Here is a 23,552-nt window from a genome sequence, read left to right as displayed (position 1 = left end):
CCTCCCTCCAGAAAGCATATTCATTTATTTTAGTGGTTTGCTTTCAAAACTGAGCTGAAAGAAATAATGAGAGCTTAAAAACATAGATAGATGACTTCTTTTGATGCAAAGGAGAGGGCCAACAAGTGGAGGGAAGTGTGTGAAAAAACAGCTGAAGTGTAGCTTTGCTGTGAGCCAGAGGTGTTTGTGTGGTTATTGTGCCCCCGTGAAGGTGAAAAATCACAGTGAAAAGTCACAGTGAAAAATCAGAGCATCCCTCGGGGAGGGGCAGGACAGCAGCACCCAGCACTGCAGGGTGAGCCAGGGGCTGGTGACAATGGCTCTTTTCTGCACAGCTCACGTAGGTCAATCAACAAGGCAATTTATTAATTCATTGATAAGGAACAGGCAATGCAGTGCTGGGGACGTGGGAACTCAGCACTCCACCAACACCCCCAGCCTCTGCCCCTTCTATAGGCAGTTCCTTGGTGGGCTGTGACCTGCCCATCCTTATACATAAAAATTTGATACAATTCATTATTATACTGGCAAAATAATAAAAAATACATAGAAACAAAAAGCCAGCAATTCACAGCAAAGTGATTTAAACAAATATAATGAAATCATTATTTTTTCCTGTGTCTCGTGTCCATGCTTTACTTTGAGTTCAGTATTCTTGGTCCCAAGGTGTATTTCCATGACACAAATCACTGTGTAACATCTCACACAGGGCTCAGCAGCTCTGCCCAGACCTGGCTCAGCTCTGGCATGCTTGGCATGCTGCTGTCTTTAGCTGGTCAGGCTGCAAAAAAGCACTCTATGGGTTGCTGAGCCCTTCCAGACAACTTTCTGTCTCTTTGGTTTTTAAAGCACTTTACTGAGCTCTCCACAGCAAGAGAGCTGTGTATGGTTTTGTGAATGAGCATCACAGGCTGAAACTGTTTTTTCCCTTCCTGTTACTTATTTTATGTTTTTCTGCAAATAGGGAATCCATATTGCACAAAACCAAAATAGTTGCTGCAGCCATCCCTGTAAAAGAGTTTACAGTCACAGCAGTCTAAGTGCACCACAAACAGCTGGCATTTAAAAATCTGCCTCCAGGCTGATCACTTTGAAAAAGCCTGACAGCAAAATAGATGTGCTGTTAACTGCTGTATTTACTGCTCCTGAAATGCATGTGGGAGATGAAGAGCTGGGTTAACAAGCAGCCTGTGCTGCAGATATGTGTGTGCTGCATGGGACCAGGACAACAAAATTAAATAATCAGCTGTCTCAATGCAACGTGATGATAATGTCACAGAAAATCATGCTCTGTTTCCAAAGTGGAGCTGCTGGGGACCCTGTGGCAAGAAGCTGCCTGTGCTGCCTGTGTGCTTGGTGTGTCCAGCCCATCCTTCCAAGGACTGCAGTCCCAGTTTTGCCTGGCACTGTCAGGCAATGAATATAATCAATACAGAAATCATCAATTTAATAAATTTGGAAGTGCCATCTCTCCTAGCAGCTGAGTTACTTGTAGACTGTAATTAAACCTGTCTTCTCTTTTCTTTGATGCACTTGTGGGCAGAGTGATATTTTTTCAAGAAAAAGTCATCCATCAAAAAAAAAAAAAAAAAAAAAAAAAAGAGAAGGGTTTCAATTCCTAATTTATTAGGAATTTAGCACATGCATAGATTTGAAAATGTTTCATACTGTACTAAATGTCTGTTTTACTTAAGGTGGTGACAGGCTTAGAAACTGTTAGATTAAGCTTAGTAAATTAGTGTGCTGCACTGATATATTTTTCAGGATATTAACTGTGCTGTTAGCAGGCAGTATTTTGTGTTACCATCTTGTTCAGAGTTTTTGTGAGCTTTTGTGAATGAGTGGTTTGAGGTTCTGGCCAACTGTGACAATAAACCATGAAATGGTTTTACAAGGTACAGGGAATGATCCGAGAGGACATTGCTTTAATCACCCAAAATTTGCTTCCTTGGGCAGAAACAGCTCCACCACTCTTTGCTCAGAACATTCAGATCCCAGCTGGATATGGAAGAGGGAAACCCCCTCCCTGCCCGCAGGGAGTGCAGCAGGCTGTGTTTCCCAGCCATGGGCAGTGATGTGCAGGGCTCTGTGAAGGGAGCACTGGGGCTGCTCTGCCTCGGCTTCTCCTGCACTCCCCAGTCTGGGGATTGGGTTCATCACCAGCCCTGTGTGGAAAACTGCCCCTTTGTGCTGCATTTTGGATGATATTCTCTAGGAGCCATAGGGCAGGAAGGGCAGAGCCTCAGGGGTGCTGAGCCCATTGCAGCACCCAGCCCCATCTGTGGGGCTGTGGGGCAGAGCAGGAGGGGGGCACCCACTGTCAGCCTGCAGGGCCACATTGCACTGGATGGATGAACTGACACATGTCTGCTACTTCACAGGTGCCAGTTTACTGCTCCTGCCTTTTTTTAAAGTGACATTTATTTCTCTTTTAACTAGTGAGAGCTTTGAGCATGTTTTTCAACAGCATCCAGACCGTTGTTTCATTTTTAGCCATATTCAGTCACTTTTCCTGCTGCCCTTGGTAATTAGAGCTGGGTGTTTTGTTCTGTCAAACACTTCACCATATAGAAAATGTTGTTTTGCTCATCTTGAAGCTACTGATGAAAGAAAGCATCTGGTCCGTGTCAGGGATGGTTTGAAGCTTGGGACTTTCTGAGGATGGTCTAGAGGCAACTGGGGTCTTCACTGTGCTATTTCTGACACCCACCTGGGGCTGTAGGGAGGAAATTGGGTTACAGGGAGGCTTGGCTTAGCTATGACCAGTGTTTCACAAGAGTCTGTGACTGCAGAATGCATCAGTATGCAAAGGGAGTGAGGAGCTGAACCAGCCTTGAAATACAGCAGCAGTCTTTGAAAATGAGGAACTAGCAAATAATGTGTTATGTGGTGATGGTCTTCATCTTTATGGTAAGTATGGAGTCCCTGAAAGGAAATGAAATGAGTTGTGCTGCAAAAAGCAGTGTTTAATCCTTCCCCCTCCCCCTGACAAAGTGCCCATGCTGGTTGTACCAGCTGCACAAGCAAAAGCAGGAGTGTTCCTGTTAGCCCACCACGGGCAGACCAAGCCCAGTGTGCGTTTGGACCTGGTGCTCATTGCCCATGGGGAGGGGAGCAGGGACATGCTCCATGAGGGCCAGCAGAGTCACTGGGAGCCTCTGACAGAGCCTGAGCTGCCATTGCAGGAGAGTTTCCCCATCTTTCATAGCCAGGAAAACCCAAAGCAAAACCCTTTCCTTGAAGACTGTGATGAGTGTAAAGCTGTGGTGGAGGTAAGGGGACACTGCCAGGAGAGGGGGGGATGAATCCAAAAGAGCAGCAGCTGAGATTTCACAGGGTGTTCTGCACTGGAAGGGTTCCACAAGGATAATTGAGTCCAGCTCCTGTGTGAATGGTCCCAGTGGGATCAAACTCACAAGCTGGGTGTTGCCAGCAGAGTGCTCGCACCAGCTGAGTAATGACCACAGGACTGCTGCACCCATAGCTGCACTTGGATGGTTTGGGACTTCAGGGCTTGTATTCAGCAGGTTCAGTAGCCTCCTCACATCATTTTTATAATGTTTATTACTGCTACAAGGTGAATGCAACTGTACTGCAGGTCACTGGCTAGAGAAGAGACATCTTCCCATCATATCCCTAATTACTGCTCGTGTGGACTGCTATGGCAACTGCCTTTCTGCAGGGCATCTGCACTCCAGTATCACAGGCTTTTTGGAGCAAGTCCAGGCATTTTTGGATGTGTGCCCCCCATCTGGGGGTGTTCAGCCTCATGACATATCAATTAGGAATCAGTGTTCAGTGGTAACCACCCTTTCCCCCCCCCCTCTCCTCTTCTTTTGCAATCAGACCTGGAATGGGATTTGTAACACAGGCACCTCCCTGTGGGTGTGTGAGAGCTGCTCTGAGCTAAGCTCAGGCTTTGGCACAATGGGAAGGATGTGAACCCTGCAGGCTGGGCTGGGCAGTGGCTCTAGGGCACTGAGGGTGTCACTGTCCCCAGGAGAGTCACCAGACACACCCAGGGATCTGCCAGGGGCTTCCACATCAAGGAAGAGGATCAGGTAGTAAAAGTCTTCTGTTGATCTTCACATGGTAACAGAAGGTCACCTAAAAGAGCATCTTTGGGGATGCTGAAAGCACAGAGGTGGCTATCTGAGATGATTCTTTGTCTGGCTTGGGCAGGGGGATGCCCAGGACAGAGAACTGAGACCTCCTGGTTTCTCTCTGTGCTTCTACAGGCAGAACAAGTACACTGTGTGACTCTGCAGCTTCACAGGGTTTGTTGTGCTGGGAGGGAACAGCCTTGAAGCAGGATGAATAAAGGAGTGTGTTTTATCCTGAGCCTGCCAGATTTGCTGTGTTTGTATAGAGGGTCAGTTCAGTTTACCTTGAAAAATCATTGTTTTCCAGATTACTGGCTTTTAATGAGGACTCTGCTGCCCTGGTGCTCCAGAGGAAAGCACACAGTGCAGAGTCACAGCTTTGGGCACCAGCATTTCCAGTGAACGTGGGTGGGCGTGTTTGGAAACTGGACCTGGGCAGCATCTGAGCTAATGAGAACTCAGGGGGCTTAAAAAGGCAAGGAGCTGCAGAGAAAACCATGTGAAAACATCACTATTAAAGTATATTAAATACTGAAATGTTACTATCCAGTGGGCCTGAATGCAGGTGTGCAGTGCTGCTCACCTTCCATCTTGCTGAGCAGGGGCCACACCTGACACAGGGTGTGGAAAGAAGCAAAACTGCCCCTGTCCTGGTCATCTTCTGCCTAAATGCCAAGGGAAGATGTGCAAGGAGCAAGAAGGAGCCAAACTCCAGTTTTAGGTGAACAGAACATCCTTGGGGGACAGTAGACTTCAGCCTTCCAGCTGGTGAGTGAAAATCCTGTTGATAGCAAGGCCAAGTAGGAGGAAGGTGACCATGTCTCACATAGAATGTGTTATAAACCCCAATCCTTCCCCACAGGTGATGAGACTGTAACACAAAATTAATATGTGAAAACTTCATGCAAAATCCTCCTTTTGCTTCTCTCTATTTCTGGCCAATTCTTTGTCCCTAATTTTTTTTTACCCCACTATGTTACCAGGGATTTGGAGAAAAACAAGTTTTGTTGCTGGGCTTTTAGAGGCTCTTACTGTGCTCACCAGGTGCTCAGTGATGGAGCACATGCCAAGGGAAGGGGAAAGATATTAGTTTTGTTTTGGAAAAGGCAGCATTTTTCTCCTCTTCTGGACCCCCCATGGGAGCTGCTCTCCATAGGTGTTTTAATCTAAATCATTGTGCTTCAGTGCTGTCCAAGTTAGGTGGTGCAAAACTTCTCCTCTTTCATAGAATTCAGATTTGGGGAGAAACCTCTGTCTGGGGGAATGATGAACCCTGTGTCAGCTCGTGCCCCATGGACTTTCTGCCCCACTGGAAAAAGCAAATACCTGCTGGGTTATTTCAGGCTCACTGCTCACTCTCTTCATTGCTGTGCACAACAGGGAGCAGGGCAGTTGTGTCTGCACCAGTATGTGCACCTTAGAATTATTCCTGTGAAATTCATGTCATGCAAGAAACAGGGACATTTGACAGCAGATAAAGACCATCCCTAAAGTAAAGCCAGGTGGGCACCAGAGCCCCAATTGCCAGCTTGCCACAGCTAAAGAAATGAAAGCCAAAACTGATACATGTTCTGGATCCTTCTCTGCCTGTGTCATTGGAAGCTGCAGGTGGCTGGATGCCCTTCTGGTTGTGGACAGCCTTGGCATCATTTCTGCTGCTTATTTGCATGTGGCACACCACATTTTGGAAGTCCTTTTTTGAAGTGATACCATAAATGTGGTTTGAGTTTTTTTCTTAAGCAAACAAGTGAGTAAAGGAGAGGTATTTGGATAAGTCTTGGGAAGGATTTTCCAGGATTCACCAGAAGATACAATGATGGGAAAGTTGTGTAATTCTTTAGAATTATTCAGCTCCTGACTGGTATCCAGTATTTGGTATTTCTCTCGCTCTGCCTGGAATAATTTCTCTCACTCTGGGGTTTGTGTAAAAAATGTTTAATTGAGTTCAGAAACTAATGATCAGAAGTGACCATCTGTGACCCTTCAGTAGGCATCTGGATGCATATTTGCCAACTCTGAGGTGTTGAGATAACACAGCCCCGTTGCTGATGGGACTAGAAGCCTTATCATCAGATATAATAATACTTTCCAGCTGCACTTGTTGTTTTTTAGTCTTTCCTAAATGAAAATGAGTTCTGCAGGTGGCTAATGCTAGAGGATAATTTGTTTCCGTGCTCGTTTGAAGCCTTGTAGCAAACCCAAAGCTGTGAATAAAAGATGGAAATAAAAGTAGAACGTGATTTCAGGAAAAAAACCCTCCATTTTCTGTGCTGGTGAAGTGACTAAGCCGTGTGGCTGCTGATGCAAACCTTTCATCTGCCCAAGGAAAAGGGTTATTATCTTCAGCTGAAGCTGATGGGGCACTGAGCAGCATTTGAGCAGCACATCCAGGCAGATATTTGCATGAGAAACGTGAAGATGAGACTTTGATGTATTTGCAGCTTCTGAATTCCCACTATGCTTTTGATTGTACTGCCCCTTGGGAGTGCCTGGGACACCTTTCCTTTGGCTAGGCTGAAACTCAGGAAGGGAATTTCATGCTCCACTCCTCCACATTATCTTTTTGGTTCTGAGATAACTTTTCCTCTCCTCTCAGCTGAAGTCTGGAAAAATATGTTAATGACAGCAGGACAGAGGCCACCAGCCTTGCTTAAGGGGGCAGGGAGATGCTGGGAAGGAGAGGGAGAGAGGCTGGATTGCAGATTTCTGGCTGTGTTTGTTGAAGGAACCTCTGCAGGTCAGCAGCAGCCTGGAGCAGGACTGACTTTGCCATCTGAGACCTCCTGGGATGTTCTCTGGGTAACTCCCTCCTGGGCTGTGCCTTGCTTATTAAGAGCTAATGCAAATAGGGAATTTCCAGATGTATTTTTTTTTTCCCTGGTGGAAGCATTGATTTGCTTTAAAGTGTTAGGTGATCTGGAGCATTGAGCTGGAGGTTGTGTGGTACCATCACCCCAGAGTGGCTGCTGGGGTGCTCAGCCTGAGCCACAATCCCTGGGCTGCTGGACACCCTGATGTGCCTTCTTCCTGGGATAAGGTCTCAAAGGTGGCAAAGGTTTCAAGAAAGGCACGCACAGAAACAAAAAAAAATGCTTCTAAACTGATGGAAAAGCAGCAGAATCAGTGCAGGACAGCTCTGATGAAAGCTGTCCATGGACAATTTGCAATCAGGCACATACAAGAGAGAAATGTGACTTCCCAGGGATCCTCATTAGCTCAGGTGCTCATCAAACCACAATTTAACACTGGGTGGGGGTTTATGGGGTGAAATGTTTTTCTTTCTGGAGTACACAGGAGGCACAGCTGTTTCTCTGGTAAGCAGCTTCTTGTTCCTACGAGCTCCATGCATCAGTAATTACTCTCTGGACTAATTCACTTAATTAAGCCCACTGAGGGGATGCTCTCACAGCATGGTCATTGCTCTTTAAACTCTCACATACACAGAGGGACTATCACACTTAGGGAAATTACCCCAGTGTCTTTAGATGGGCGGAGTGGTGAGTAATAAAAATTCCTTTTTTGTGGCCAAAATAGTTCATGGCTGGGGCTCTGCCTTTCCAGAAGGTGATCTGGGTTGAAGTCTTGAGTTTGCCTCCTACTTGTGTTGGAGCAATTAAGCCCCAGATGGCAAATGGAGAATCTCCAAAGTAAATTTTTGCCTTGGAAAGTAACCTCAGAGGATGCACAGCCCCAGCTAGGCTGGGGGTGCAGGGTTGTGCTGCTCCATGCTACAGCCTCGTTGGCTGGCAAACAGAGAAAAGGCCTGGATTGTCAAAAATACTTGAATTTTCTTGATTTTTTTTCTCTTTTGAAAGAATGACTTTTGTTTTGGAACAACATCAAATAGATGTGGTCTCTACTGCAGAAAAGAATGTATGACACAGAAATCTTTAATTATTCCTTCATTTCTACAGAAACTTCATTATATTCTGCTTAGTTACTTGGGTTATGGCTTCAATAAGCTCTTGAATTAGTCTGTTATTAATGTAATAAAAATCGAAAGCAAATTCACAGCCAAGTGTTCTGGTGCTTGAAAGACTTTTTCAATTTTTTTCCTGAAAACATGAGAACAACTTGTCACAATTTTTTTTTTTTTTTTAGCTTATTGTTGTATACAGGAGTGTTAAATATGTGGCATCTGGAAAAAAAATGGTAACTAATGCTCACTTAAATGTTTTTCTGCTGAAGGAATTTGTGGTATGTGGTTGCTCCCAAAGCATCCTCTGAAGGGAATCTCTGGGTGAGGGATGACAAGGGAGCTCCTCAGCAGCTGCCACCTCCCATTTCACCAGGCCTGAACCCCAGATCCTGAATATTTCCAAAATAAAAATCCCTATGGTCATAACCCATTGTGAGGCTTAGTCACTAAGGTATTAAACCACCAGATCAGCCTGTAGATTGCTCTGTGCTGGGTACTGCACGTGGCTTTTGCTGTGCAGCTCCCAGGCTGGGCAGAACCCCCCTGTAACAGTGGTAGGGACGTGGCTCTGTGTCAGCAATGTTCCCAGCAGGAAAGCTCCTGGGGGATGGGAACAGCCTGCTCAAGTACCCATTGATTTCTCCTTACAGTTTTTCATCTGAACATTATCATATTTTTTTATTAAGTCAGCTTGTGACTTCAGTAATTTCTTTCATTAGGCTTGTTCTGAAGGCAAGATGGCTTAAAATTAAAAGCAACTTCTCAGCCGAGTTAACATTCGAGCACAATTAAGTTGAATCATACAACAACAAGATGTGAGGAAATAAAAGACCAATTTTGGCAGCAGCAGATCAATTATTACAATGCAGAATCACATGCAATACAATAATAGATTTTTTTTTCTCAGTAACATGCCCTAGCTGCAAGCCCATTGATAGGTGTTTATAAACAATTATTGTCTTCTAAAAAATATTGTTGAAACACTTTGTGGGTGATGCTGATGTCAAAGCTACTCCTATGCACGTGCCTGAAAGCAGCATTTGACTCCCCAGGCTGAGCTGGAGGGAGCTTTGGTGAGCATCCAGCCCTGGTGCTGGGGCTGGCACGGGGCAGTGCCAGGGTTGGAAATGCATCTGCTGGGGTCTCACTGGATTTCCCTGCTGCTGCACTGCTGAAGCTCCATGGTGGTAAATACTGCCAAAGTGCTGTGCATTTCCAGAGCTCCTGGGATCAGGACTGGCTCTGTTCACAGTGCTGTGTACCTGTGTGTGATTAGGACACTGCTGGAGCCAGGAAAGCAGCTTTTCCTCCAGCTGCTCAAGGACAAATTATAACAATGATTAAACACCTGCTGGACACATGTACTATGTGATGTTTTGCAGAAAGCATGTTTTCAAAGAGGTGTTGCCTTCTTGGACCAATGAGTCTTTTCCATTCTGTATGGCACAAACTACCCTATATAAGTGTAGTGTTTATTTAAATAAAGCTCTTTCTGGTTCTCCATTGCACAAGGAACTATGTTGCATTTATCCTTTCTGTCACTCCTGTAGACAAAATGCAACACCTGTGGCTGCAGTGATTTGGCATGGGAACAGCTAGTCAGGGAAGCTGAGCCCACAGCATCCCAGGGGGTTTTGTAGGATTCAGGGAAGTCATTCCAGGGTTTGAGGAGACAAGTCCCACAGAGAATGGAGATGAGAAGTGCAGAAGCTCATGGTGCTGAGTGCTGCCACAGCAGCCACCCCTGCAGGTGTGCCCTGCACCAGCAGGGTCCCCAGACAAGAGGTGACTTCTTTACCATGGCAGGCACCACTTTCCCAAAATGGGCTGTGATTCAGAACCATGTGCTTTTTCTGCAGGAGACAGAGCAGGTGCCTCCCTTGTGTCAGACAGCACCTCATGAGCTCCAGACATTTGTGTTTGCCTTGATCTGGCATCAAGGCAGGGCTGCAGGAGGATGCTGCAGTGAAAGCCCTAATCCACTTATGCTGGCAGGTTAGACTGAGCAGGGATGAGTTTAGTTAAAGAAATAACTTTCCAGGATATAAATGAATGGATAAAATAAGATTCTATTAAGGGTTCGTTCCAGTCCTTGAATGGCACTAATGATAGTGTGGGAATAGGAGGCACAAAGAGATTAGCAGCAGTCTTTATTTCCCAAGCAGGTTGTCTGTTGAGATGTTGTTACATAAACTAAATATTCATGTGTTAAGAAGTAATTGTGCAGTTTTGTCTGGAGGGAGTCCCGGGCAAGAGCTGCTTCATAAGGACAGAACTGGGAGAATTGCAAGACAAGAAAAGTATATCAAGAAAAAAAAGCATCAAGAAAAGTATATTTTGCAAATTTTTATTCTGAGTAAATGGGAACAAACACATTCCTGTGCCATATGTCTCACCAGGGTGCTTTCAGACTGGATGTTTATAAGAAGTCAGAGGAGCTGATGTGCCAAATGTGCTGTGACCCCCTTGGGCAAAGGTCTCAAGTACCCATTTCCCTCTCAGGAAATATCCAGAATAACCTGTGAACCTGCTCCAGCTGCACAGATGCTGAAGATGCCCTGAGTGACACCAACCCTTCTCCACAGGCTGTCCCCCCTGGTGGCTGGGGGATGCTGAAGGGGTGGGTGATGTTGCAGGAGGGCATCTGGAGCTAAACCTGTGAGAATTTTAACTCTAATCTTCTTCTGTGCTTTGCATTCAAGTTGTCTTTCTTTCTTTCTTTCTTTCTCTTTCTTTTTTCCTGCTTCCTCCCTTGCCTCAATCTCCACCTCTTCCAGCAATGTGGACACCAAGGAGCTGTGTGGTGAGTGCATCCCTCTTTTTGGGCAAAAACAATTATTGTGTGCATGAGGTCCTTCAAAGGCTGCATGAAACCCAGTGCAGACTGTGGAGCTGGGGGATCTCAGCCCTGCTGCTGCTCTGCTCCTTACTCCACTGGAAAATTGGCAGAACTTTTTTCATTTTCTTGCAACACAAATGGGGTCAGAGCTAAGCAGAGCACAAGGATCCCGTTCAATAACAAGCTGGAGTTCAATTTTCTTCCAGCTTGGCTCTGAAGTTCAATAATCCCATATCCCTCTGCAATACCTGTGACATGTTTCTCCCTAGGCCAGCATTCATGTTTCCTAGCAGGCTGCCTGAGGGGTGCACTGCCTCTGCTGTACCTCCCACAGCTTGCCAAAATTAAAGGCTGAACAGAAAATCTGAGATAATATTTTGTCCCACACCTTGACCAGAAAGGGGATGTTTCCTGCTGGGATTTCTGAAGGGCTTTGCTTCAATGGGAGGTGACTCAAACTGCTCACTCAGGTGTATTTTTTTAAGGGTGTTTGTTATTGGGAAATGCCTCCTGCACCCCAGCTTTTTGGGAGGAGATGGAAGGAGAGGTGTGTGGCCTTGCAGAAAGCTCATCCATCCCTTCTCCTCCCCTCCTGTGCCAGGATGCAGAACATGTGAAGCCACCTCAGCAGGTCTTCACCATTTCCCTTCATCACTTTGCCATCAATTGCAGCCTTTGGAAGCCTGGCTGGGAGTGGGATGTGCAGACACAGATGGGGTTTCTGGGTGCCTGTGCCAGCACCAGGCAGCTGCTCTCTATTCCTGATACCTTCAAGCCTTCTCTGTCCATAGGTGTGCTTGCACCAGGACATTGTCCAGAGTTTCTCTCCTCCTGATGCACTCAGCCCCTGCCCACACCACTTTGAGCATCCAAGCTGGCAGCAAAAGCAGCAAAATTTCCCCTTTCCAGTGGTTATTCTTGCTTGTCCTTGTTTTGGCATGCAAGAAACAAAGGCTTCCATAAAATCTTTTTGGTTTGAGGGTAAATGGGCTTGTTCCCATCCCTCCATTCTTACTGCCAGCTGACCCAAGAAATCAAACCCCCCCCAGCTTCAACCATCCACTTTGCCAGGAAACCCAGGAGTAACAGTGGCATTGTTTGACCCCACACAGCTTTCCCCATCACTCTGATAGAATCAGGAAATTGCATGGCTGTCACCCAGTGTGATCCCATCTCCCTGCCTCTCCCAGGGGTGAAGCTGCCAGAGAGAAGGGAGATAAACCCATCACCTCCTGGGGAAAGCTAGGGGAAGCCAGAGAAAGGATCAATCAGCACAAGCTGCTGCCTAGATCTGTTATCTGCTGAATACCTACCCTTTCCTGTGATTTATTTGCTTGCTTCTCTTCTAAGTATTAAACATAAACCCTCAGTTTGTCTAAATGGGAGCTGTGGTGTCTCTCTTGAAATGGATTGTGTGTTATAAAATGTTGAGACCATCTTAAAAGTTATTTCTTGAGCCCTGCAGCTTCACATGAATATAAAATACTAAACCAGCAGAGCTGAATACTTTGTTAAAGTCAACTCTGTTCTCCTCCCATGTGCTGCTTGGTCAGTCTCAAGGGCTGTGCTGTGCCCACAACAGCTCATTTCTCCTGAAATGGATGAGCTTTTTATTTCAGGACCTAGAAAAAATCCTTACCTATCAGATCTGCTCTATTTTTCTCTCCCAAGTAGGAAGGGAAAGCCAAACAAACACGCTGCAATGAGAATAAGCTGTTTACTTATCGTGGAACAGCTGCTGTCAGTCATGCTGTGACATTCCGGTTTCTGCCAAAATCTTCTTCCCTTTGGATATGTTCTCAGACTGTAAATAGCTATAGGCACTTCTAATTAAGCCAAGAAAACCTAATTAGTGGGATTGTTTCCTGAAGTTTATGTCTTGCTGCACTGCAGAGAGATGTCACCTCAGTGTGAAGCTCCATGTCCTGGTGCTGAGGAACAGCACTGGTGGCTTTTAAGGAGCAGCTTTTTGCTGTGCTCTGTCAATCTCCACAAACAGGCAAAGGACAAGGATGGCACTGAGAAAATGTGGCTCCTTCTCTGTGCAGAACACATGGTTTTGGGCCCAGCCTGCAGCTCTGTTCTCTTCCTTTCAAGGCATATTTTACTCTCAAAAGCTTGCTCAACCTGTGATTGTGGGCTGAGATGTAAATGTGATAGGAATGTAGGGAAAGATGTAAGGCCAGTCTCAGTCATATAAATTGGGGTGAATTGGAATATTTGGATGCTGTGGGTGGTGAAGAATGTCAATGGAATGGAGAGGGGATTTCTTTTGAGACCTCTTCATCCATGCCAGCAGCAGGAGGGAGAGGGATCATGTACAATCAAATGCAGAAATAGGCACAGAAATAAAGAACTTGAGGAGTTGTTTTCAATGGGAGCTACTGGGTCTTACATCTCCTTTCTGCAATGGTCCCAAACTTCTTGGGAATCACACCACTTCCCATCCCTGCAGCACAAATTGTGACTTTGGCTGAGGACACAGAGTATAAAAATACCCCTGGAACCATCTTCCCAGGTTTATGTTACCACCAGTAGTGGATCTTGCTGTGCCAAGGTGCCTCAAGTTACATTAACATGCTCCCATCATGCTTCTCTTGGTTTTCTCAGACTATTTTGCTGATCATATGGGAGACTATGAAGATGTTTTGGCCTCCCTGGAGATGCTGAACCTCTCCATCCTGAAGGCCATGGACTACACCAAAAGGGTGAGTGCTCCTTCCTGCACCTCAGGTTTCACAGCTCTGAGTGAGTGCTGTAAAATTGCTATATTAGAAACTAGAGGCTGTGTCACAGGACACTAGTCCTGTGTTTGAAGGACTGCAGAGGAATCATGCAAGCACCAAAAACCAAGACATAATGACCTGGTTTATATGTGCAAAGTAGCCCTAAGTCCTTAAAAATCCATCATGAATGTTAATGATACAGGACTATTATAGACAGTGATCAAGAAGCATATTGAAATTCATTTATGGATTCTATAAAATCTGAGCTGATGAATCATATAAAGATCCCTGCTGAGAGTGCACCACTCTTCTGTTGTTTGAGGCTGAGAGAAGTGTTTATAGAGCTTTAGTTCCTTTGAAATTATTTTCCTGTCCTTCCACACCTTAATAGTGCAACTGGGCTGTATCAGTGATATTTATTAGCTCAGGATAATCAATCCCTTCTCCCACTTCTACCTTCAATTTGCATTGTTCTTTAGTGCCACCATGAATAAAAAGCAGTTTTTCTCTTCACTGGTGAGCACTAAGCTAGCACTAAGCTGAGGGCCAAGCCAGGGAGGAAAGTTTTGCTTTTTCCAAGCAGTTGTAATCCAACTGCAGCCCTCCTGCAATCCAAATTGAAATCTCCCATCTATCTTTGAAGCTAAAAGGGAAACTCAAATTACTCCACATTAAAGAAGTGACAATGATAAGCAGTTTCAGGAGTTAGAATGGGAAATGGCAAATTTCTCTCCCCTCTTACTACTGAGTAAAGAGCTTGATTTCCTTGCTTGATCAAAATCCATCCATTTTGGTGTCTGTGAGGAAGGCAGCATGGAAAGTGAAGGCACATATTTAACATGTTGATGTCTTGCCATAATAAATTAAAGGCAAAAGTCTTTGGCCAAGCACTGATCTGTCTGAAGTGTTAGAGATTTTTTATCAACATTATGAAAGAGTTAAAAAAACCAATAGCTCATTTTTTATGATTAAGTTTCTGTGTCTGTTCATGTCTCATTTATATTCATTATTAGCAATTTTCATGACCATCAGGTTTGCCAACTATGTATTTTAAATAAATGTTAACATGCTAATAGAGATCTTAGGAATTCATTCTGGCTTGCTGTTTGTGATGCCTTCCACCACTGCTTTTCCTATGTGATGTGAATATATAGACTAATTCTTACTAATGTTTTGCAAGAGGAAAATGGTCTATTCCCTGCTTATAAATGAGGTATCTAAGCATTTGGGTATTACCTTGCATGAGACATCTGCAGCAGAAGCAGGATGGTTATTCATAATCCCAACCCACTCATAAGAAGAACAAGTTTCTCCCTCCTTGATTCAGCAGATTGTGGCAGGATTCCCCTGCCTTAATTGCAGCATGTCAAGGTTATTTACCTAAACCTGAGCTGGTCACCTCCATCATGATTTTGTGGAGAGAAACAGGGAGATCTGGAGCACTGGAGGCACCTCCCTCCTGTGACACTTCATCTCAAATCAGACATTTCCCAAGCCAGGTGAGGGAGTGTTCCCCAGCATCCTCCCATCCCCTCATCTTACCAGCCCATGGGGTGTGCTGCTCTTCTCTGCCTGGCTGATTTTTGGCAAGGGAGCAAGCAGAGCAAGACTACATCACACAGAGGAGCTGGCAAAGAAGTATTTAATGAAAAACACTGCTCCCCACTGTGATTTTGTGAACAAAGTGGTACAAACCTCATCAATGAATTATTCAAAGGCAGGCACTTTGTTCAGGTAAAGAAGCAGGAGAAAAGAAAACCCAACAGAAAATAAGCTGCTGTGGGTGGTAGAGAAACCTGTCTCTGGTGTTCAAACAGGATACATTTGATTTGGAAGGATTTTAAACCTCCTCATGTTCCACCACCTTGCTATGGGCAGGGACACCTTCCACTAGACCAGTGAAATACAGAGCCCCATCCAGCCTGGCCCTTTCAGGGATGGGGAGTTTCCTTCTGCTCCATCTTCTCCCCAGGTGATGCTGTGACCTGCTGATGGGGTAGCAGGATGTTTAATAGATTCATATATTTAATACATATTTTTAGTAACACTGGAAGAGGTGAGAGGTGGCCAAAGCAGCAGGTTTTGGTAGAGTTAAGTGTGGCTTTGTGCCTCCTGATGCTCCAGCCTGTTGCTATCCCTTCACTTCTTCCTGTGGCCAGATCCTGCAAAGGGCTGGCTGATGATGCTGAGCATTGTGAGTTGTGAGCAAACTGCTTTGCTGGTGAGCTGCTCCTGCTTCTCCATAATAAAATACACATTTCCTATGCTGGGGAAAGCTACCAATCATTTAGAAGCATTCCTATTTCCTCAAACAATGTATTTGGGGCAAACAATAAGTGAAGCCTAACCTTTTTCTGTGTTGTCTTTCTGAGAGGTGCCAGCTGACGAGAGGGCATGGAGAACCATGATATTTAATTGCTGTTTATATTTCTCACCTTAAAAGACAACTGATTATTTCTTGCTCACAAAAAGAGAAAGCAGCAATTATCTCATGCTGGAGGAGCTCATAAAGTATCAGCAGTAATTAGATTCAGTAGAGGAAGGTCTCACACAGCAAAACAAAATCTGTCATTGTAATTATTTTCCAATACAGTGATGTCCGTGCCACAGCGAAATAACTGGTGGCAATTGGAAATGCAAAGTTAAATTGGAGAGAAAGGAAATGAACTTTTGGGTTCTAAATAAAGCTGACAGCAGGAGATGTTCCTATATCATTCTCTTTTACTGTTGTACAGTGCAGTCAGCAAACACCAAACCCAGCCTGCCTGGGCAGGACGTGGTCTGTGTCCAGTGTCAGAGGTGTGTGGGTGAGGGGGAGGGGGAGCAGAGCCAGGCTGGTGCTGTCCCCCCCTTGGTCTCTGAGTCCCCTGCCCCAGGGGACAGTGCCCACCTGATGCTTCCACCATCCCTGTCAGCTCTGGGGTGACAGGAGAGCACCTGGGGGTGCCAGAGGTGATGGTTAACACTGCACACCCTCACCCAGACAGCCTGGGAAATGTCACTTAGCTTGATAAAAAACAGTGTGACTTTTGAGCCTGAGAGGCTCAATTAGCTTGTTCCTGACAGGTCCAGTTCCCACTGCCAGCTGCACTGGGGTTGCTCCTGCTTCCACCTTCTGCCAATTAAGCACTTTGCAGGACTGACCATGGAAGCATCAGCAAAGTGACCTTAAGTGGTGAGGCAAACTTTAAAAGCAAGCTGCAAAGAAATCAAAAAAATGCTGAGTGATGAACATTTTGAAGGATGAAGCAGCTCAGATTTAAAGTCAAATCATCCCTTCCTGGGGATGCTCCTGTTGGCAGCAGATGGGTTCAAGAAGCACTGGTGACTGACCTTGGTGCATGGCCTGTCCCAGATGGAAGGAGAGTAAAACAAAATTACTCAAATTTTGCTTGTAAAACAAAATTACCCAAAACTGGAGCTGAAATTGCAACTGCCCAACATGCCAGAATGAGACTGGCTCCAGGGAAGAGCAGGGTACAGCAGGAGGGATTTATGGGGCAGCTCTGAGGATGTGAGTGTGGACCTGGACCAGCTGCTGCTTGGTGTTCAGCATCACCTTTGGTCCTGGAGAGAAAGCAGAGATGTGAAAGACAGTGTTTTACTCCTTGCCTGCTCACTGGCTGCTCTGCTGGCAGTCTCTCAGTTATCTCATTTATGGACCTGGAGAGGAAATGTGACCAAGTGGTGACACAGCTCACACTCCCTGAGAGCCTTCTCTGTCAGAGTGCCAAACAACACGTGTGTCTTATGGACTGGCAGTGTGCCCAAAGCAGCTGCAAATTCATTTTCCCCCTGAAGTTCATTACTTAGATGTAAGAATATGCAAATCATAAAGGGAAAACCGAGTGCACTGACCTTCAATACCAGCTGCAGCTGCTCCAGCAGCAGTAGGGATCCCAGAGGTATCTACATACAGTTGAATAGGTTTTCATATTATTTTTGAGTTAAATTGTTCCTGCAGCAATCCTTCCTTCTTGTCTCTGCCTTCTGAGGTGTAATTGCAGTGAACAGGAGATGCTGGGCACCTGGGGCTCAGTGGAGGTGCTGCAGCAGATGTCCCCTCCCTGCTGCAAGTGCCAGTCTGACCATGGGTCTCCCCCAGTTTTCAGCCCCCAGCAGCAAACTGTGCTTGTTTGAGCAGCTCAGTGACAGCCCCAGAGCAAGAACCATCTGCCAGCATGCTAAAAATGGTGGATGGTATTTTTTGTTTTACAGCACAGCCCAGATCAGCAATATAGAGTGCTCTTATTTGCATTCTTACCTGCCAAACTTAAGCTTGCCAAAAGTGATATTGCTCTTTTTTTGAATTATAACACCTCGAGATAAAATAATCACTAGAAATAATCCTCAAAAAGAACCTTTTCCTCCCATCCTCCAGCTAATCCTTTATCTCAGCCTTTCATTGAACTTGAGCAGGTTTTCTCCTGCTCTGCTGAATGGACTTGGGGCTCACACTGAGGGTCTCAGGATGCTGGGGCAAGGCTGTGCCCTGTCAAGGGGTGGTTGGATGGAACACCAGCACAATGGTGGCACTTCTGGGTTGTGCCCAGCCCAAAAATGTGAGTTGCTCATATTCTGGCCTTGCCTCACGGTGGTTAAATGGACAACAGCTGAAAACTTCTGGTCTGGGTTTGAAGCCTGTGTGGTGTCACTGCAGTGCAGCACAGCCAGGTCTGAAACACTCCTGTGATGCAGTTAAAGGAGTAATCATGGTGAATGGCTGTGGCTGAAAAAAGAAAAGCGTGGGGATGGGTCAGTGAATTGGTAAAGGATGAGTCAACTCTCCACGTGTTTTGAATGACACATTTCTGAACAATTTCTGTATCAATTTCTGTGGCAGATAATAGATGCTGATCTCTAGGAAAGTTGTGGAACTTCGTAGTTGAAGAACAATCTGAAAGGAAAGGAGGTGCCCTTGTTTAGCTTCTCAGAAAGTATTTCTGCAACTCTTCTCTGAAACTAATTAAAGAAAATATTGCAGCACAAATTAAAACAAAATGTGCTGCTTCAGTTCTGCAAGAACTGGATTTCCCCAGGTTTTCTGCTCAGACTCCAGAGCAGAGCTGCTCTGGGTTGGTGCCATGGGCTGTTCCTGCCAGCTCTGCAGGGCTGGGCATGAGACCCAGCTGGGCTGCCAGACTGTGGGACAGGGGCTGCCAGCAAGATGAGTCTTAAAGTCTCTCTTGGAGCTTATTTTTAGACTGAGATCCTCATTCACTTCTCTTCTGTCTGTCTGTTTTGACAAAGTTCATGTCCCCCCATTCTCCCTGAAAAGGGAGAGCATCTTCTCTGGAGGTCTTGGCTGTCCTGGCTCCAGCTCTCATGGACCTCCTGTAAGACATGATTTTCCTCCTCTTCTCTCCCATTTTAGGTCTATTGCTTCTGGAATTTAGGTGAATTTTATGGTGAAGGTGTCAGTGCTGTTCTCTTGCCAAATAATCTGAGAGCAGCTTTGAAGGAGCCACCCAAAGGAAAGGCACAGCCAGGCTGAGCCTTGAGCAGCTTGACCATCCCACACTGCTGCATCTGCAGGGTCCTTTGAGTAGGTCCTGTTGGGAAAACAAAATCTGCACTTCCCTTGGAAAACTGAAATAAAATAAGTATCAAATTGCTGCCTTGTGGGAACCAAACATAGCTAATTAGGAACATGAGTGAAGCAAAAGGCTGATTATAGCCAGGGTGTGGAGCAGTAGGAGACAACACTTCCAAGCCTGTTCTTTGCCTCTGGGTGAGTGGACAGGGTGCAAAGGGGTCAGAACCTCTGGATCCAGTGACCTGGGTGATGTGCAGCCCAGCAGATCCCAGCCCTTCCCATCCCTGGGGCTGATGAGAAATGAGGGGTTGCAGCACAGGGAGGTTCTCTGACAGTGAGAATGGAGCAGCTTGTGATAAATTGCTTGGGAAGGGTCCCTGGCAGGAGACCTTTGGGACCAGGCAAGGTGAGCATGAGATGAGTCCAACACTGAGATTTGCAAAAGGAGGATTTTATAGCAAAAAACTTTTTTAATCCATATGATGCTGTTGTAATTTTTTAAATCTGAACAGGTGTCTCATTTCAGTTTTTAGAGCTGTTTTGGGGAGGCTGAGGGTCTTTCATATGGTAATGGTTTCATTTATCAACTATTTAAATGCCTGCTCTCTTCAGGTTTCTCCTACTGATTATGTATCAGGCAATCAGTTTTGGGTCTCTGCTTTGGAAGGGATTTGAAAGTCGGGGGGGGAGGGAAAGGAGAAAGAGGCAGGTTTGGGTGTTATTTTAATTATAAGAAAATATGTCTTGGAAGCAAACAGGCAATTATGAGCAACAAATTTAAATCAGCCACTCAGAGATTACAGTGCAACACATGCCTGGTTTTTAAAGGGCTGGGTGGGTGGAAGATAACCTCTCCATCATCCTGGGATGAGGCTTGATGGGTGTTTTATGGCATGGCAATAGGTTTGTTGTCAGGTTTTGTTTTTCTAACTGGAGGAAAAGTGTGGGTGAAACAGAGTTTCCAACTGAAAAGCCTTCTCTTAGGCAGCATCACTCTGTGGGTGTGCTTGGACTGTGGTTATTAGCAGTAGGAGATGTCACCAGTGTCCCCAGGCGTGGTAATTGTCAGCCAATTTGGGCAGTCCTGCTGAAAGGCAGCTCTGGGAGGCTCCTTGGTCAGGTTGTAACCCTGGGAGGCAAAGGGAAGATGTGGGGAGGTCACAGTGGGTCTCCAAGATCGTGGGTGGTGCAAAACAATCTATACTTTCCATCCTGTAATCTTAATGAGCTGAATAGTGACCTTTAAAAATGCCAGCAAAGAAGCTTTGAGATGTTCAACAGTGTTAAAACTCCCCAGAATCTGATACCCACAAGGACATGGCCATGAGAACTCATTTTTAGGCATCCATTTGCAGAGTGTGGTGAGGGAAACTTGGCACTGCTTGGCAAATCCAAGCACTCAACAGCATCAAAATCCCAGTTATGCTTTGCACAAGTAACACATCCCAGGAGTGTTTTCATTAATCTGTGCCAGAATTTGGTTAGTTTTGGGTGGGTGCATGTGGAAATGCAAAGCTGGAAGAGCTGTGGTGGGGCTTTGAGCAGACTGTTGGCTGCCTGTGGGTGGGAAGGTGCTTTACAGACACGTGAAACTCCTGGGATGTGAAGGAGCTGGGTGGATTTGGGGCTTGGACCTCAGCCAGCTGACCACAGACCCAGCCCTGGGTGATACAACCCAATAATGCAAGCTGTCCTTTTCCCACTCTTCTCTCATTTCTGAATGTCTCTGTTTCATTTCCTGCTTTATCAAATCATGATGCTTTCTGAGGCTCTCCTGAGAGCCATCAAAGAAATATCAAGGCCATCTTTTCAATGATGTTTTTGCACTTGCTGCACGTTGCAAACACTCACAGCCACCTGCTTGCAGCAGCAGAGGTCAAGGCCAGGCAGTTCAGCAAAGAGCTTCTCTGGAAATGATGGATGGAGAAGAGCAGGCTTGGAGATGTGCAAGAGTTTCTGGCAGGAAGCAGCTTCATTGAGCAGCAATTATTATATGATCACCATAAATATTTTAACTTCTCAAGCTAAGCAAGGATGAAATAACTCTTCAGGGTGGAATTAATAAAACCAATCCTCATTAAATCTCACTAGGATAGTCTGACAAATGTTTTAATAAGACAATGGGAAGGATCCCTTTATAGCTGGTCTTTTTTATGATTTGTTTTTGCAACCCTGAAGAAGACAGGAGGAGAGAGAGGAGAGAGGTAGAGGGGAGCAGGAGGAGTTGCTGGAAAAACCTCTAAGCCCATGCATTTCTGATTCAGCACCTGAGGGCAAATGTCACAACTGGGCTGGCAAATGGCCTCTTAGTTAAGTGGGAGAAAAAAAAAAAATCACTGTTGTTTTGATTTCAGATCTGTTTCACTTACTGGCCTGTCAAAAAACATCAGATCATCACAAACACCCCAATTTTCTCTGCACTGGTTGGAATAGCCTAGTACCTGACATCCATCCATCCATCCATTGAATCTGTATGTAGAGAGTCAAACTGATTTAAATGAATGTGGGAATCACCTGTTTGATTTTTCCTAAAGCTGAACCAAGATTAAAGGCTGTGGTTAGATAATAAAAAATCCAACATTTAACTACAGATACTCTCACAGCTTCAGCATCCCCATCCCCTCATTGTGCACCACCATCTGCAGGATCCCCATGTGGTGCCTGTCCCCCAGAAACACTGTGGCTGCAACAGGGAGAGGAGCATGTTTTCTTGTGTTAGACAGAACTCATTAACTGCTGCTAATTGGATGCTCAAGAATCTGTCAAGAAACTAGTACTTCCATACCAAACCAGGGGTGAGAAATCAGCTCTGTGATCAGTTTTCCCAAAGGGTTTTTTCTATCAGCTCATTCTTCTTTTATGATTTAATATGGGAGATAAAGGCTGAGATAAAGGCCCTCTGGGTTCTTGCAGAGCTGCTCCAGTTGTCATGGAAATAACCCTTGTTAATAGCTTCACCATAAAACAGGAATAATTTGCTTTGGGGAGCTTGGGGTGCTTATGTTGTGCTGCTGCATGCTCAGACAACCAGCAGTGCTGGGACCACTCCAGTCCTCTGAGTGTGGTCATTGCTGATGGAATGCAGGGAATCAGGAACATCCATCCCTGTCTCATGGCTCCAAAATTCATCAATTCCCCCCAGAGGAATCCCATGCCAGGAGATGTGAGCACACAGGGACTGCCTAGCAGGGTTTTTCCTGGGCAATGTGCTGTCCCAGCAGGAGCTGATGGGTAGGAAAGAGTCTGTGAAAAGGTGGTGCTGATGAGCTTGGGTTTAGGGGAGCCTTTTCTCCCCTGCAAATATTTTCAGCTCTGATGCTGAGTGGTTGGCTTCAGCCAGAGCTGGTGAGGTCAGTGGCCACTGTGCTGGCCTTGGGCTGGTGTTGGGCTGGTTGGAGTGGTGCTGAGCCAATGCTGCATTGGTTGGGTCAGTGTTGGACAGTCTGTGCCAGTGTCCATCTGGTTGTGTCCCACCTCTGCTGGTGGCTGCCAGGAGGGGTAGGAGCAGGACTGTGCCAAGGGCAGGGCTCAGCAAGGCTGTGCTGGGAAAGGGGCCCTGGGTGTTTCATACAGATGAGTTGTTCTATTAAAACATTTTAGGTGTTCTTTTTCTTGAAGACGTTTGTATTACCCTGAGAGCTTCTGTCAGTCAAACAGCACAATGAGCCCTGTAAATCATCCCAAACCCCTTTAACTTCAGTGCTGGGTTGGCCATACTGTTGTGGACTAAGGCACTGTATAACGTGCTGAGCTCTCCAGGTGGGGATCTCCAAAGCACAGGATGCACTTGTATTGGCTTCAAGGCAATAGCACTTTTATTGCCTGCAAGACAATTTAAGATCATGCTGAAGAGAGCAACTACAGGCTTTGGGTAGCACCTCTGCCTTGCAGGGACTGGAGAGGAGCAGCTTTATAGTAGGACCCACAGCTGCTCTGTGGTTAGAGAGGGTTAACAAATGAGGTTTGTTTTGAGAAGTATTCTCTGACCAAGGATGTTGGCATGGAGACTAAGAAGTGAACAAGGAGAAACAGAAGACAACTAGGAAAAGTACCCCAAAGTGTGTTTAGAAGGTCCTGGGAAGAACAGGGGTGGAGAACTTTCTGCCAGTGATCAATATCTTGACTAATTGTGACCCATGAAGAGAATGTGAACTGTGCAGAGTGTATAAAAGACAGCTGGTTGTTGTGATAAATAGATATTAGCCTCTGAAGTGTAGTGTGCCTTGTGTGTGTGTGTGTCACACCTGCCTCTACAGTGGCACAGCCCTGAGTGGGATGCTGGGCAGGCACTGCACTGCACGGACCCTGAGATGCACGGGGATCCTGATGTGCACAGGGACCCCCTGATGTGCACAGGGACCCCCTGATGTGCACAGGGACCCCCTGAGGTGCACGGGGACCCCGAGGTGCACAGGGACCCTGCACTGCA

At 45.8% G+C, this 23,552-nt stretch overlaps 1 protein-coding gene across 2 annotated transcripts in view; it reads left to right on the top strand.

Moving 5' to 3' along the window:
• The window catches only part of NECAB2 (N-terminal EF-hand calcium binding protein 2), a 73,147-nt gene that overhangs the window by 43,852 nt on the left and 5,743 nt on the right, over positions 1 to 23,552 (top strand). The window contains exons 4-5 of one of the 2 annotated variants that reach the window (XM_079316549.1): positions 10,800 to 10,825; positions 13,472 to 13,569. In XM_079316549.1, coding sequence (XP_079172675.1) covers positions 10,800 to 10,825; positions 13,472 to 13,569 — 124 coding nt within the window. The remainder of the gene's footprint in view (positions 1 to 10,799; positions 10,826 to 13,471; positions 13,570 to 23,552) is intronic. The other variant, XM_079316550.1, reaches the window with a different exon arrangement.

Source organism: Erithacus rubecula (genome assembly GCF_903797595.1).
Source record: "Erithacus rubecula genome assembly, chromosome: 12".
NCBI classification, from domain to species: Eukaryota; Metazoa; Chordata; class Aves; order Passeriformes; family Muscicapidae; genus Erithacus; species Erithacus rubecula.
The sequence above is the reverse complement of the archived record's forward strand: the minus strand, read 5'-3'. Positions and strand labels throughout refer to the sequence as shown.